The sequence below is a fragment of the Sinohyriopsis cumingii genome, chromosome 11 (genome assembly GCF_028554795.1).
Source record: "Sinohyriopsis cumingii isolate HCF-2022 chromosome 11, ASM2855479v2, whole genome shotgun sequence".
NCBI classification, from domain to species: domain Eukaryota; kingdom Metazoa; phylum Mollusca; class Bivalvia; order Unionida; family Unionidae; genus Sinohyriopsis; species Sinohyriopsis cumingii.
The window spans coordinates 95,732,924-95,748,300 of NC_142971.1; the positions used below are offsets into that span (position 1 = coordinate 95,732,924).

At 35.9% G+C, this 15,377-nt stretch overlaps 1 protein-coding gene across 2 annotated transcripts in view; it reads right to left on the reverse strand.

The window, feature by feature from the left end:
• Window positions 1–15,377, reverse strand: part of LOC149789052 (regulator of nonsense transcripts 2-like) — a 137,299-nt gene that overhangs the window by 65,214 nt on the left and 56,708 nt on the right. For both annotated transcript variants that reach the window (XM_089975239.1, XM_089975238.1), the window contains 4 exons: window positions 13,277–13,369; window positions 11,110–11,182; window positions 4,919–5,113; window positions 2,105–2,199 (listed from right to left, as the gene is read on the reverse strand). In XM_089975239.1, the coding sequence (XP_089831365.1) occupies window positions 2,105–2,199; window positions 4,919–5,113; window positions 11,110–11,182; window positions 13,277–13,369 (456 nt within the window). The remainder of the gene's footprint in view (window positions 1–2,104; window positions 2,200–4,918; window positions 5,114–11,109; window positions 11,183–13,276; window positions 13,370–15,377) is intronic.

Below are 15,377 nucleotides of genomic sequence, written 5' to 3' on the forward strand. Positions count from 1 at the left end.
GTCTCATGTGACTTTGAGACAGTTACTGAGTCAAGAGTCTCTTCTCATGGCAGAGTGTAGAATGACTTCAGAGCAACATGTTGAAACTGGAACTAATCTTGGCATTATGCCAAAAAATGTCTCAAGGCGGTATGTGTGTTAGACTGCTCCCTGCACATGTCTTCAAAGACTGTGTTTGATGTAATGTTGTTTTAACCCTTTGTGATCTCTAGTATATGGCCTAGGCCAGTTGCAATGGAAATAGGCCATCTGTTTGGGGAGGATATTGTCAGGATCATCAGGTTGGGATGGGTTACGGAATGTTTAATCCATGTAACTAGTCCATATGCCTGTTGAGAGGGAACTTGGCCATCTGTTTACATCTGTCCCTAGCAATTCAGTTTAATCCTGAGAAGGCAAGGTTGAAGGAGTTCCTAATAATGCTGAGTCCTGTGGTGGTGACATAGGTGCCGGAACCATTTCAGAGCAAGTCAATGTCCGGCACTTTTGTGGCTGAAGGGTAGGAGTTGGCTTATTTCCAGTGTCTGCTAGAAATTCTCACACTGAGGAAAGGTCATCATGCAGACTGGTGACAACTTTGTCCTTAGCTGTGCATTTTTGCACTTTGCCCATAGCTGTAATCTCTAGGACAAATAGAGTAAAACATGAAACTGTAGCCCTGCTACTGTCTTTAAAGCACAACATCAGTGTAGTGATCAAGCTTAAAAGTTGAGCCAGAAACTGAAAACATCTTCTAATAATGCACTGAAGCGTACAGGTAAAATATAATGACAATACCACCTGTAGGAAGAAGTATAAACCTGTGGGCCTGCATGTGTTGTTTGAAGATGGAGTGGGTGCAGAGCCAAATGAAGCTTACCTGGAAAATAGTGATAGAAGATGATCTAAATTACAACAATACCTGTAGGAAGGTCAATGACGGCAGGAACAGGTAAATCATTGAAGCATGGCATTCCACGGCTAATGATGCCATGGTAAAAGAAATTCACCTGCATGTACCAGAAATGACAGAATTATACATATATAAGGAGTTTATTAAGGACATAAAAGGGGGCCCTGAGTGGCTGAGTGGTCTAAAGCGCTTTCCGTCACAGATCACTGCCATCTCATCTCTGTCTGCATGGGTTCGAGTCTCGGGCTTGGCCAATGTGGATATGTGAGAAAGCTTGCTGGTAGCTTCTCGTGGGTCGGTGGTTCTTTCCAGGGCTTTCCCGGGTTCTTCCTCCACCATTAATACTGGCCGCCATGTATATAGCCTATCCTTTGCTGAAAAATGGCGTTGAACCCAATACCAGCAAGGGACATAAAAACATGCACACATACAAATATTACAGCCCAAACCTATCTTGTGAAGTTGCATAGGCTACCCTTGTGAGTGACTAAGTGCTCTTTAAATATGATGGAATACATACGCAGATAAACATCACTCCAGAAAGCTCACCTGTAGTTGTCTGACCAGAATGGAAACAATACAGAAATATATACAAGTATCTATATTTCACACAAAAACCTTCACATAAATGGGGACTGAGGCACTGTTATAGATACATACAAACTTATGGTAAGAATTTCCATTATGAAGCACATACATGTTGGGAAAATGGCCCGCTGCTACAAGTAGAATTATAAGTTGGTACCTGGACACTACAAATGCACTGGAATAGAAACTCTACAATTCGCACACATTCAAAATGGAATTACACATATATCAGGAGCTTTTTATAAGAGCTAGAGGCTTACAGATACTGAAAATAATTATAATCTGAACTTAATGTGATGTCACACAAACTCACCATGCAAGTAACACTAACCTCTTAATGCTGAGTGCCAAGTGAGGCATCTGCTAGAACCAATGTTATGAGTCTTTGGTAATACTTTGCTGAGGGTTCAAACCTGCAACCTCCTGCATCTGAGGCAGGCACTTTAACCACTGAGGCTTCCAGTGTGGTCACAACTATCTTGAGTGGTTATGGAAAGCTAATGGGTAAGATTGGATGGTAGATAGCAAGCTTATTTTACTAATGTTAATGTGATCAGGGACCGTATTCAAAGGAGAAACAAAAAGACAACAGCATGACAAACTTTTCATAAATGAAAAAGTTACCTTGTCAATCAATTCTCTGTTGACAGAGTTAGGCAATGAATTTGTAAAGGCCTCAAATTGTAGCTTCATCAGATTTCCAGTCTCTGTGTCATCTTCTACAAATCAGAATGTAAACAAATATTACATAGCTCAACTGCACAAATCTGAACATTTCCAGCAGCAACTGTAAATAAACAATATGCAGAAAATAAATTCATACTTAAATGACCCTGATGACTAAATCTTGGCCTCTGTGACAAGGTGAAAAGAGACATAAAATAGTGAGAGAAAAAATAACACAAAACTAAAAATTAACAATCTATATTATTATATGAAGGCAAAGGTCCTATCAAACAATGATTCTGACGAGACCCCAGGTCAATCAGGTCTGTTGTTCAAACACCTAAAGTGTAAAAATTGTGGGGGTTATCAGCACTATTTCCATTGCATTTTACTGGAACTAAATCTATATACAGTTCTACTGGTCAATCGATCTAGCGACAGAGGAGTAAAGGAGTAATGACGCCAATATTTTCTGAGACAGCCAATATGGTATCATGTTGGCGATAGATGATTACCAATTTCATTCAGCACCAGGTACATATTGCTAAGTGTTTTCGTGAAGAGCCCATTAGAACCATCATCTTTTCTAAATAAGTGGCCACATAAAGACTTTCTGAGTGACCATCAAAGAAACCATTTTTTAGGTTCAAACCAGTACAATTTTACTGTAAGAACAAACTATATAATGCAAGGAAGAAGAGGATATTTTTTTTTAATAAGAAAAAAATCCCAAACATGTTGGTGTAGTCATCCATTCAGGATAAGAAGCTAAATTATATGAACTTTCACATTTTTTGAGGCCATATCACAATCAATTTCCATTAGAAACACATACATATAGGTAAGACAACCATAACACTTGGAACAGTAGTATAAAAAGAATTTAATTTCATGATGGCTATCACATGGAGGAATGATTAGCACCATTTTCGTTTGCAACCAAATATACATCATAAGAATTCTTTTAGTGTAAACTAGTATCATAATTGCTATTTAGTATAAACCACTTGTTGCCATGACCATCTGCTCAGGAAAATATGTCTAACATGGGTGCCATGCCAGCCAAAGTACAAACTGAATCAGCAGTATTTTCAACTAAGATCAAGTACATACACCACTTTCTTGATAACTTGTGTACAATGGGTTCAAAAGCACAGACACCACTATAAGTGAGGGTGCAAGTTATCGGGGAACCCATAAAAAAAAACAAGCTAACGAAGGGATGGAAATCGATGGAGGGAGGTGAAAGTAGCATATGAGGGGGTGGCTGTTATATTGCTGAATACTCATTTTGCAATCATGTTAAAATTAAATGTGAATAAAAATCTCTTTATAATGGTGTTTGTTTATCTTCATAAATTACCTTTAATTTCAGGATAAATTATATTTAAGATATTGCTAAAACATTATTCACATGGTTTCCATACACTTAACATTTGTACTGCTAAATACAATGTATATGTCACTGCTGGATATATTTTAGTTTTATTATACATTCAAAATTAAAGAAGATTCCTTTTTAAAATGATTGAAATTCCTTGCAAGAAATAACAACATCAAAACATTTGTTGTTTACATTTTTTAAAAAATTACTCTGTTACTGGATCGATCAATCGATAGATATATAAATTTAGTTCCAGTAAAATGCAAACAAAAAAATTCACAAAGGCTAATCATTACCAAATCTGATTTTAATCCAAATAAATTTTGAAGTATTGTATGGATGTTTTGAATTTTAAGTGAATCTTAAATATTGGCCAAACCTAGAAGTGGCAAGGAAAGGCAATGGGCAAGTGTTATTGCCCTTAGTCTGAATGATAAAGACCAAAAAGACGAATTTGGGCCTTTTAGTAGGCCTGGATTCAGGTGGTAGCTGATTATTAAGCACAAAATCAATAGAATCTCCTTTGCCTCAAATGAAACATACTAATAAATTTCTAGTAATGATAGATGGTGAAGAACTTGAGTTATTGTGTGGAAATAAAATGGGAAACAGACTGACAGATGTGAAACAGATGGACAACATTAAAGCATAAAATGCTCTACCTAGGCAAGTGTATAAAAAATTAAATCCTAAATGATCTTTCTGATTTTACAATATAGGACAAAATTATTATCTCCTTTTCATTCAAACAAGCTTTCAGTCCTAATGCTATACCTAAATGTGTACTTGATATAAAGGTACAGCCCACCTATTCACGAATGAAAATGTAATAAATAGCAGTACTTTCCTTTTCAGCCAGGAGCCAGTTGATTTACCCAGCTATTAAGTTAAACCCTGCTAATTTAAAATCAACAAAAAAATGGCAGGTCATATTTACTGCATAGTTAAGTATGTCTACATTGGTCTTCAACCTCAGAATGGTGCTTTTTTCTTCTTCAAGGCATGCTGTGCGATCAAGCAAGCATTTGGTTGACTACAACATTGATGAGCAATGAAACGTGTGCAAAAACAGCAAAGTAACAACTTTTTTTTGTCTGAAAGGCAAATATTTATAATAAAATAAATAACAATTGTGTTACAAATCAATGGACATGAATTACCTATAATACTTTAAAATTTGACAATAACTGTAACCAGCATGATAGGTGACGAATGTTGACATCATTTAGATCATGTCTTGTTTTCTGACACTTCCACGGACAAAAAGGTCTCCCAAACAAACACCCCCTCTCCCACTTTGGCAAATCACCCTCCAACTTTAAATCCAACAGAAGGCCATGAAATAGTGATTTCTGTGTGTGTGTGTATTTGTGTGTGTCTGTGTGTACCATCAGTGATTGTAGGCAGTAATCCCATCTCTTCAAGTGCTCTAGCCTCTTCCTTATCATCATCCTTGCCACTCTCCGTCTTTTCTGTGGATGTCATGGCTGGCTCTCCATCACCATCTGTGCCCTGATTCTCTTCTTCTTTAACTGTTATTTCAATTTCCCGCTCCACATCCTCTATCTCCAGATTTTCCATATCTACACATAAAGAAAAATTATGCACTATTGTTCTGTTTTTGTTTACTGTGAACTGTCACAAAGAACTAAAAGACAAACAATTCCATTTTACCAAATATCATAATTAAAGAACTTTAGTTTTTAAGTTCTATTCCTTTCTTTCCAACAAAAATTCTGAACTGATTTGGTACAAATAAAATAGAGAATATTTTCTTTTCCTTGTTAATACCAGATATATGTCATTGTGTGGTACCTAAAATGTGATATTTTAACTAGTGGTGAGGCCACAAGTTAAAATATACTGCTTGTACCACAAAATAAAATATATATAGTATTTATGCTGGAAAGTAAAATGTTCATTTTGTTATATACTAAACTTCCTCCTGAATCAAAGCTTGAAAGGATAAACTCACCCTTCAGTACACCATTCCCATCACCCTTTTTGTAAATTCACCTCAAATTGAAATGCTGATTAAGAGAGTGGAAGGATTGGGATGACAATATATGGTGCAGTTAATTACATTTGTGACATTTTGTAAATTATCTGACTCTACAGACCAAATGAAGAAACTCTAACCCATTACCTCCCCAAAAGGCAGTCCCAGCTTTAAGCTTGGTGATGTACCAACTGTGATGTTCACATTTGCAGGGAGGCTAGGAGGCTTTTATCGTAATGTGATTGGATAAACATTCTCAGAGAGACAGAATTTGCTTTATCTTTTGAAATCATTCGATTATGTTCACATTAATAGAATAGATAAAAGAGGGAATGCTGAGCATCCAGACTAAAATGTAGGCACCTTCAAGGGAAGAATGACTGGATTCCCCATCTGATAGTCCATGCTCCTAATTTAAGAACAGCACAACTGATGGCCACATGACCATGATAACTATATATGGCCAAGAAGAAAGTTAACTCTTCTTAGTGATAACTTTTTTTGCATAAATCCTGCAAAAGTGCCACACTATTTGGTCTGGTGATCATCTAGGCAGCAGACAGTGGACCCACTAGATTCAAATTATGTCTCTGTGAATCTATGTCGTTGAAAAAATAATTCAAGAAGGTCACCATGCATGCCAGTCACCAGTTTCTATTAGGTTTCCAATCAAAACATTACATTCACAGACATTGCTTTAACCTCATGAGCATAAATTTGTGTTATGCTACTAAAATATTTTGAGACTTCAGAGTGTACCAAATGAAAAACTCACTGCTGCCACAATGACTGGGCTTGGTGGGGTGGCACCTTATCTTGATGTACCTATAGAAGAGAGGAAGCATATGATGACTGCCTATTCTTGGCTACAAAGTGTGGATATGTCATTAGGAAAATGGAACCATATGACCTGAACAGGAGAGAGTTTGGGTACCTGCATGTGAAAGTTAAGACTTTCAGAAATTAGGTCTTGTATGATAATAGCTTCAGTGATGTTCTGGCTATGAATTGAGCCACATCAAAATCCATTAGAGGTTCCAGTTAGGAAACAGGGTCTACTTATTTGGCTTGAGCAAGCTGAAATTGGCTAGAAGGTCTGGTAGATCTTTCTCATGACCAATATCCCCTCTGTCATGTAAGCAACCAGGGCTAACTTTTTCCCCTAAACATTTAGAGAAAGTATTTAGTGTGCTGAGAGATTGAGGTACTTAAAGGGACGATGTTGATTTTGCAGAAGTCCCTGAACCAAGCCACTTTCCCTCATACACATTCATAGTAGAGGGCCTTCTAGATGATAGAATTATCTCCACAATAGAAGACTGAAATTCCTTTCTATGCAGAGCTCTCCTCACAGGCTTGAAGGAGGAGCCAGTTTGGACTGGGATGAAAATACCTGGGGTTGTTGCCGTTTAAGTAGGTTCAGCTTTGGCAGACTTTTCTGGGATTTTCTATGGTTACATCAAGTAGATCACTGACCCTGGACTTGTTCCATCTCAGGGGTGTCTGCAGATCAGACCTGTAAATTTCTGTATCAATTTTGGTACAAAGAATGTGGTGGGGGAGTGCGTGAAGGCCCCTACTCCCAGATGACTGATAGTGCATTCTGAGACCAAACATTCCACCTGGTTACAAGAAGGTCCATAATTGGATCTCCCCAAAGTATGCAAATCTGTTGAAAGAATGAATGATAAATCATCAATTCAGTATGAAGTATCAGCACATCAACCATGACACTGAGCCTGCTAGGAATGTGTCTAATTTGTATGGTTATATTTAGATGGGAGAAACTTCCAAACCAAAATACATAGGTGAGGTAATTTGGTCCACTCATTCACCAACCCCCTATACCGCATTTCACAAGTTTGGCCACTAACTGACTGACCTGATAAAGACTCCTTTCCCATGGAGTTGTTCCTTTCCAGACAAGCATTGACCATAGCCTTCTTTTTCAGAAGGTTGATTTAGAGGGCTAATTCTTCCAAACCTGACTTGAAACTGGGTGATGATGCAGTTGATAAAATATGTTAGCACCAGTGGAATTGTGTTGAGACGAAAAGGGAGCCTGAGAAACTGGTATATTATTCACAGGTAGACAAAATGAAGGAATTTGTGAGAGGCCGTGTGAATAGGGACATGGAAATATGCATCTATCATGTCTAGACTGACTGCATTAATTTTCTTTTTGATGGAAAGCCTGATTGATCAAGCCTTTCTGTCTTGAACTTTGTCATAGCAATGTAATTGTTAAAATAGCTGAGGCTGATGGCTGGCCTGAGCTTTCCATTGACCCCATACACTGGAAAGATAGTGGAATAAAATGATAAGAGTCTAATCTTTTAACAGTGGAGACTGGATACCTGTCAAGAAATGACCAGAGCTCCTACACAAGTTCAGTGCTCAGCTTTCTACAAATATGAATGCTTGTGAGTCAAAAGCATTTGTTACAAGACTTGGGTCAAGAAAAACCTTGTTTCTTGTCCCCTTTATTAGATTGCCTCCTAAATTGAAGAACCTGTTGTCTCCCAAAACTTGACTGAGGTTGAAACTGTTGTTTTTGCTGGGTAATATTTTGTCCCTCATCTCTTTGCCAATGATCATCTCTCTTTTGAGGCTGAGACTGATTCGGCCTGAATGTATGAGTAGTAGGCATGCCCAGTTGGAGGGGCAGTTCCTGTGCTTCCTCTATCCAACCCTCAAATAGCAATGGCAATCCATAAGGTGTCACATGAAGCATGATAGACTGATGCAATGTGAGTGAATGTATCTGCTGCTCCAACAGTATGTGGATAAAATTTGAGGATGGCATTTCTACAACTACTCACTCCACCAGTTTGCTGGAGGTAATCAATGCAGTCTGCATCATACATTTAATTCTGATAAGGCAGGGAACCATCATGACATCCACCACTATGCTACATATCAATACTGTCTTTGGGTGAAGGCTGAATACAGCTCCATACTTCACACGTTTCTCCATGCTTTTGATACTTTTATTCAGCAACATGGACTAGATATTTTCTGACTGAAGTGCACAAACACTGCATGCTGAGGATGAAGAACATTTTATCTCAGTGAGACACATCTTTTCTATGTCCATGTTACATGTATGCCAACCCTGAGAGAAACAAGCGTAATTATTGCTATTATAATTTGGGTGTAAGAAGTGTAATCTATAATATGTCAGAATTAAAGCACATATGAATAAAGATAAATTATTACTACTAACCTGGTATTGCAGCTACTCAAAATTCTTGTCACAAAGGGCAAAATCCATGTGGATTAGAACCAGAATGCAAATACAAAATATACTGAAAAATTATTTATATTCAGCACTCTGTTTAACTATTCTACATGTATAACTTTCGCTGAATGATCGTGAACTGGAATTCTGCAATGATCATGGTCAGGTGCTCCGAGTGCTATATTACATTATTCTCATGTTCTTCTTTTAAAGTTTGTAATGCAGTAATAATTTTTTTCTTTCTTTCTGATCTGGCATGTCTTGAAATTTGAAATGATTCATTTGTTCAAACATTTTCCATCATACAATATCCTCAAGTCACAACAAAAAGTGTTACACTTTGCATTTGGCAAGATTTTTCTTTAAAAGTAAAGGCCGATTCACTATCTAACTAGTTTATTAATAAAATTAATCTGTTAGGTTAATAAAATTAATCTGCAAGTCAAAGTTCATATTTGAAGAAACCTGTTGGTTTTTTTTTTTGAATTGGTCATATACAGTTGTTATAAATAGCAAATAAGGAAAGTACTCTTATGCTATTCTTACCAAGCAGTCACCTTTTTAAAAATATTCTTTATTTGAGTGGAATTAAAAAGACAATAAAAAAACGACAAAAACAACTTTTATTGCTTTATTTTACTTTTACTTTTTAATGTTCCAAAAAGCATAATCTATACAGTCTAGCATAAAATGTAATTTGGTGCTAAAAAGCTTAATAATTACGAAAAGCATAATGGTTGGCATGCATATTTTCTATGAATTTCTTGCACTAGTAGCATATTACCAATATTAACTGAAATGACAAGATTGACAACAAAATCAGAAATTAACAACCAGAAATTGTTTACCAATCAAATAAAAAACCTCATTAATTAAACAAACAAAAATATATATGCACTGAGCTTGAATAACAATCAGCAAACACATAACAATGTTACTGAGTTGAAGCACAAGATCTGAATAAATGAAGTCCTCAACTGCATATAAATTCCCATAAATACTGATCACAAGTTAAAAATAATGTTTGGCACATGTAGTAAAATATTACTTCACTCTGGTACACTGAAATTTTGGCTAGATGGGATGAAATCAGGAAGATAATCATGGGAAGGTCTTGTAAGATAGTACTGAGTGACAGTTTAATAACATGTCATGTTCACGTAATAGATTTTTGTTCCCTTGGTCTATATGGCAAATGGACAGAAAGGACATCATTTCTGTTTTAACAGTGGGGCTGGATTCAGGAGGTAGTTTAATTTCCAACGTTAATGTGAGGGGGAATGCATTCAAGGAACAAATTAAGACCACTAGTAGTAATATTAACTTTAAATGCAACTTGAAATACTCAGTATGCAAACACTTTGTCATAAAAGAACTGTCAAACCTGTCCCAACGGTCATCAATATATAGCAATCATCTGGTCACAGCAGCCACTAAAATACCCCACAACAAATTTTCAATGACTTTCTGTGGTCAGGTGTTTCCCAATAGAACAGTGGTTTTTCTTTGCTTCAGGCAAATCAACAGCAGCTACTCAATACATGCAAATTAAACTTTTGTTTGATGAAGAAGGCATTGCTTACATAAAGGAAAAGCACATGAATCAATGGGTAATAATTTCCTATCTCCCTTGTACTCACCATACTCCAGTCAGATTTTCAATGTTCATGAGCGAAAGGAAGTTGAAGCAATTAGTATGATGGATGATGGGAAAAGAAGTCAAATAGTTGCAGCAAGAAATAAGTCACTTTTTTTTAAAGTGTGACTGGCATTGTTTTAAATTTCTTAGATATATCTGATGAAAAATTTCCTCCATTATGATGGATAATGAATTCATCCTATTTTGTAAGGGTAGGGGTTTTGACAGAGTCATTCAATATATACAAAACTTATCAGTAAATTCTGGCATAGTTTCAGTTCATGTGAATGTAACAATAGCCATATTAAGCTTCTTTTCATTCTCTGGTCGTCCCTGGTCTCTCAAATAAGCCAATTCTTTGATTTCCATGAGCTGAGCAACTAATTAATCTGGGTATTGTTGTAAAATGTGAACAAATGTTTCTAAGTCTAAAAAAGAGAGTCCGTCCTCTGTTTTATAGGTACGCTGTCAGTTAGCAGTGAAATTAACTAAATATAATCTGTTGATAAATAGCAACAACAACAACAACAACAAAGCTAATAATACTTGTATTTGGTGCACGGTATTTGTTTAAAAAATGAACCTGCATACAGAAGCCACCAATGTAAAAAGGCCAGTTTGTTTTTTCCCATAGGTGGCCAACATTTACAGGTTAGACTGTTCTTGAAACATAAGGTCTGTAAAATCGCTGACAACATACCTTCTGCAAGTTCTTTCTCCCCATCCTGATTTTCCTGTTTACCACTACTCTGCTCACTTTCTTTGTACAGGATCTAAAACAAAAGTATGATACAATACCATTATACAACAAGATACACACACAAAAGGTTCAGCATGTAAGTAAATATTAAACAAGGCCTGGGGCTGATTGTAGTGCTAACAATCAAATTATTGCTGTAACATTGATTACAAGGTCAAAAGGTTGCATAAGCATGTTGCCAAATTAATTGTCTTAGCTTCATAACAACTTGTATAAACTATGAATAAAATCCATCAAGAGGGTAAGGAAATATAGCAAATGAAAAAGCTGCAACCAAACCTTGTTGTAAATATTCATTGATCTCAATTTCAAGGTGAAAAACATGAGTATGCAGGTTTTAAATTGTTTATATTTAACAATACTTCATGCCAAATATGATGAAAATCTATGAAAGGGGTTTAGGAAACATAAACAAATGAAAACATTAACCCAAATTTCAGCAAACTATTCATGCTGCCATCACTTGCAGAAAAGTGACTACTATATCTTACTTCCCACTAACATGGGCACAAATAAAATGGGTTATATCTTTCTAAAATTAAGTAGCAGGGCCAAGGCCTTAATTTGTAACTCCAGGTCAACTGGTGTGCTAAATGGCATCAGGATATGTTCAAATATTCCATACTGTGATGGGCAAATCTAACACAGACTGACAATGTCTATTAAAAATGGGTTAGAATATATCAATCCCCAAACAGCACATCTACAGTTAACATAAAATGTTGATACAAATTGCATCAAGATAACAAGATACGCTGAATTGTTCTTGAACTAAGCTGGTTACAAGAAACTTCCATTGGTGAATATAAATTTACCAAGTAGGCCAAAAACTTTGCAAATCTGAAAAACAGAAGATGAAACCTCAACAAGGCATATCTGTATCTATGATACAGGATCAAACCCAAATGCATCAGGATGTGCCAAGTTGTTCCCGAGCTATGCTAGTTATAAGACACTGCCAAAGTGAAGCTGAAGACCAAAGAAAGAAAAAAAAAGATCCAAAGGCACATCTACATCTATCTGAGTGTTCACCAAATTGCATCAGGATATTTATTTTGAATGATTTCTAACATATACTGGTTATATGAAACTGCTCATGTAAAGATCTAAAAGTCTGCAAAACAAGCAGGCGGCAAAGTTGTCAAAATAGAGTTGCAAAGATGAAACCTTTCAATAGTGCATGTTCATTTATAAGGCAGTTCACTTAACACACCATTAAATCATATCAAATGTTTCTGGGCTATGATAATTACAAGAAATGTGGACAAAGAGACTGACAGATGGCTATATGGATGAACAGACAGAGAGACAGACAAATAAGACAAAATGTGAATACTATGAGGCTAATCAATTTCAATGTAAGGCCTTAAAAACTCAACAGCTATGGCACCATTAGTCGAGAAAAGAAAAACTGCCTGCAACTTTATAATCTTAACATGCCTATTTTTCTGACTACCCTGAAAAAGATTTAATTACAAGCACATGTTATAAGTGAATCAAGAATTGCAAACAAAACTGTGATGGGGTTAAAACTGTCAACTAATGGATCAGCTTACATGTTACAACTAAATTTTACAAGTCTCTTTTGAAATTAATAAATGATGGAACTTTACAATACTCATAAGTTCTGTAGATGAGAGATAATAATCATCATATAGGTTATTGTTGTTGTTGTAGGGTTTAACGCCATTTTTCAGCACACGATAGGCTATACATGGCGGCCAGTATTAATGGTGGAGGAAGAACCTGGGAAAACCCCAGAAAGAACCACCGACCCACAAGAAGCTACTGGCATGCTTTCTCACATACCCACATTGGCCGAATTGGAGACTTGAACCCATGCAGACAGAGGTGAGATGGCAATGATCTGTAACGGAGAGCACTTTAGAACAATCGGTCACTTGGGGCCCCCATCATATAGGTAACAGTCTTTGAAGATAATGGCAAGAAGAGATGATGTATAGAATGCTTTTATTTGACCAGTCTCTATGCTCTTATCTTTAAGCTAAACACACAATTACATACAAATGTTGATCATTATCATAACTATTATTCTTTTCTGATGATTATATTCCAAGTTATGATTAAGTAGAAACTTTAATCTTACCCCAGGAATAAAAGCTTTCAGATCAGGCAATGTCTCGTAAAATGATCTAGCATCTTCATCCTCAAACAGAGCACTGTCACCTTCATACTGAAACTAGAAGTACATAAAATCAGCCAGATAGAAAATGTAAACAACTAGAGTACCTTTAAAGAACTGATGTTCTGCTGACAGGCAAGCATTGGCAGAAATATAAAAAAGGATAAAGTCTTCTATTTTAAATGCCCAGTACTGAAACTATCTCTGATACTCCTGACAAACTCCTGTACATCAAAAATATGGTAACAAAAATATGAGATAACATGTCACGAGATACCTGTAAAGTGCAGGACCATGGCCTTTGTCATGGCCTTGGACCTTGAACCTGATATCATGGATAAAAAATCATTCTATTTGTTTCAGGCTATGTCAAGATATACCTATGTGCCAAGTATGGTTAAATCTATATATTATTTTTGAGGAATATAAAAGTCTCTTTTTCAGTGTTATCATTCAAAGTGTTCACTAGACATATCCAAATATCTGATAAAAAAACTAGATTCATATTTGTTTGTATCCTCATGCTTACAACTCAGCATAGCAACCCCTCCCACATCATGCCTGTTGACCTTAAAATCAACATCAGATTGCTGACTATCACATCGGTTACTGTTATGCAACAAAATATAAAGTCAGGTCATAATTCACAAGTAACAGTCACTGTGTTCATCAGATCAGTTAAGTACACAAATGCAAGCAATGGCCTCTAACTTGACTCCTATGTCAATTAAGTCTGGTTTTCAAAACCTTCACAAAAGTGAAGACATAATGGTGGCTACAATTTCATCATTTTCATTCAGAACCATTATATTACAAGAAGTGCATTATTAACTAAAACCCCATGTCAGTGTCATCATTCACTCAAGAGGACTAGTGGTAACTAGATTACACAAGATGGTCAAAAGAATACTGTTTTCATTTAGAACCAGCTATATATTGCAATATTAGCTTTTATTTGAAAACCCCAATAATACCATTCATATGAAGAAACTTCATTATAAAGATCTTCAGGATGGTCATAAAATGCAGCCATTCTGGAGGTTAGTTCAGCATTATTTTAATACACTGGTAAGGCCATTCATTTTGGGCAGTAGCTGATATGAGATTTTTAACTATGTGGAGGTTTGTATTGCCATCATTTCCATTTAGAATGACTTTTACTTAAGAACAACTACACATCATAAAAAGTCTTTGAATGAAAACCACTTATTGATATAACTATTCACTCAAATGTAGTAATGATAAGAATTTTCAGGATGGTCACCAAAGCAGATATATCACACAGATTGGCATTTCCAAATGGCAGCATGTTCAATTAGAACTAGACCTGATAAGAAATCATGTTTTGAAGATTTCATGTCAATAAAGCTATCCATCCATGATGAGTAGACATATTTACACGATGACCGCCATGGTGGCCATATTGAAGGTGATACTAATATTAATTTCATTGATAAGCAACTAGACATCATAAGAAGTGTTTAAATTTTCATGACTGCCACCATAACAGCCACAATGAATATCAATCAGATCAGCATAATTTTTCTTATGGCCCAACTAGACATTATAAAAAAGTAATTAGATAAAAATGATATGCTGTTTATGAGAAGTAACAATAACAAAAGTTACACACTGGTTGCCATGGCAGCTTTAGTGGATTTCTGAGGAGCACAATTATGATTCAGGACCAATTGGACTGTGGAATGAATGTCTGTAATGTTTTGCAGCAATTCACCCAGTATTTTATAAATGGTGATAACAAATTCATGCTAAAACACAATGGATGATGGAAGAAAGACCATCACATAAGCTCTTCGGAACTATGAACAGTAGATCTGAAAATGTAATGTCTAAATGAAACAAACACAATACAACAAACTGCAGCTAAAATAGTCTGATATCTAAATGTAAACAAACATGTGTTTAAGAATTTTTCTTTAAAATTACCTACAAATTCTGGGAATCTATTTAAATTCATGACTGGTTACATGGGTACCAATGCTTTACTGATTTTCTCAAAATATAAAAAGAACAACTGAACATTTTATAATAAACATGTAAATTA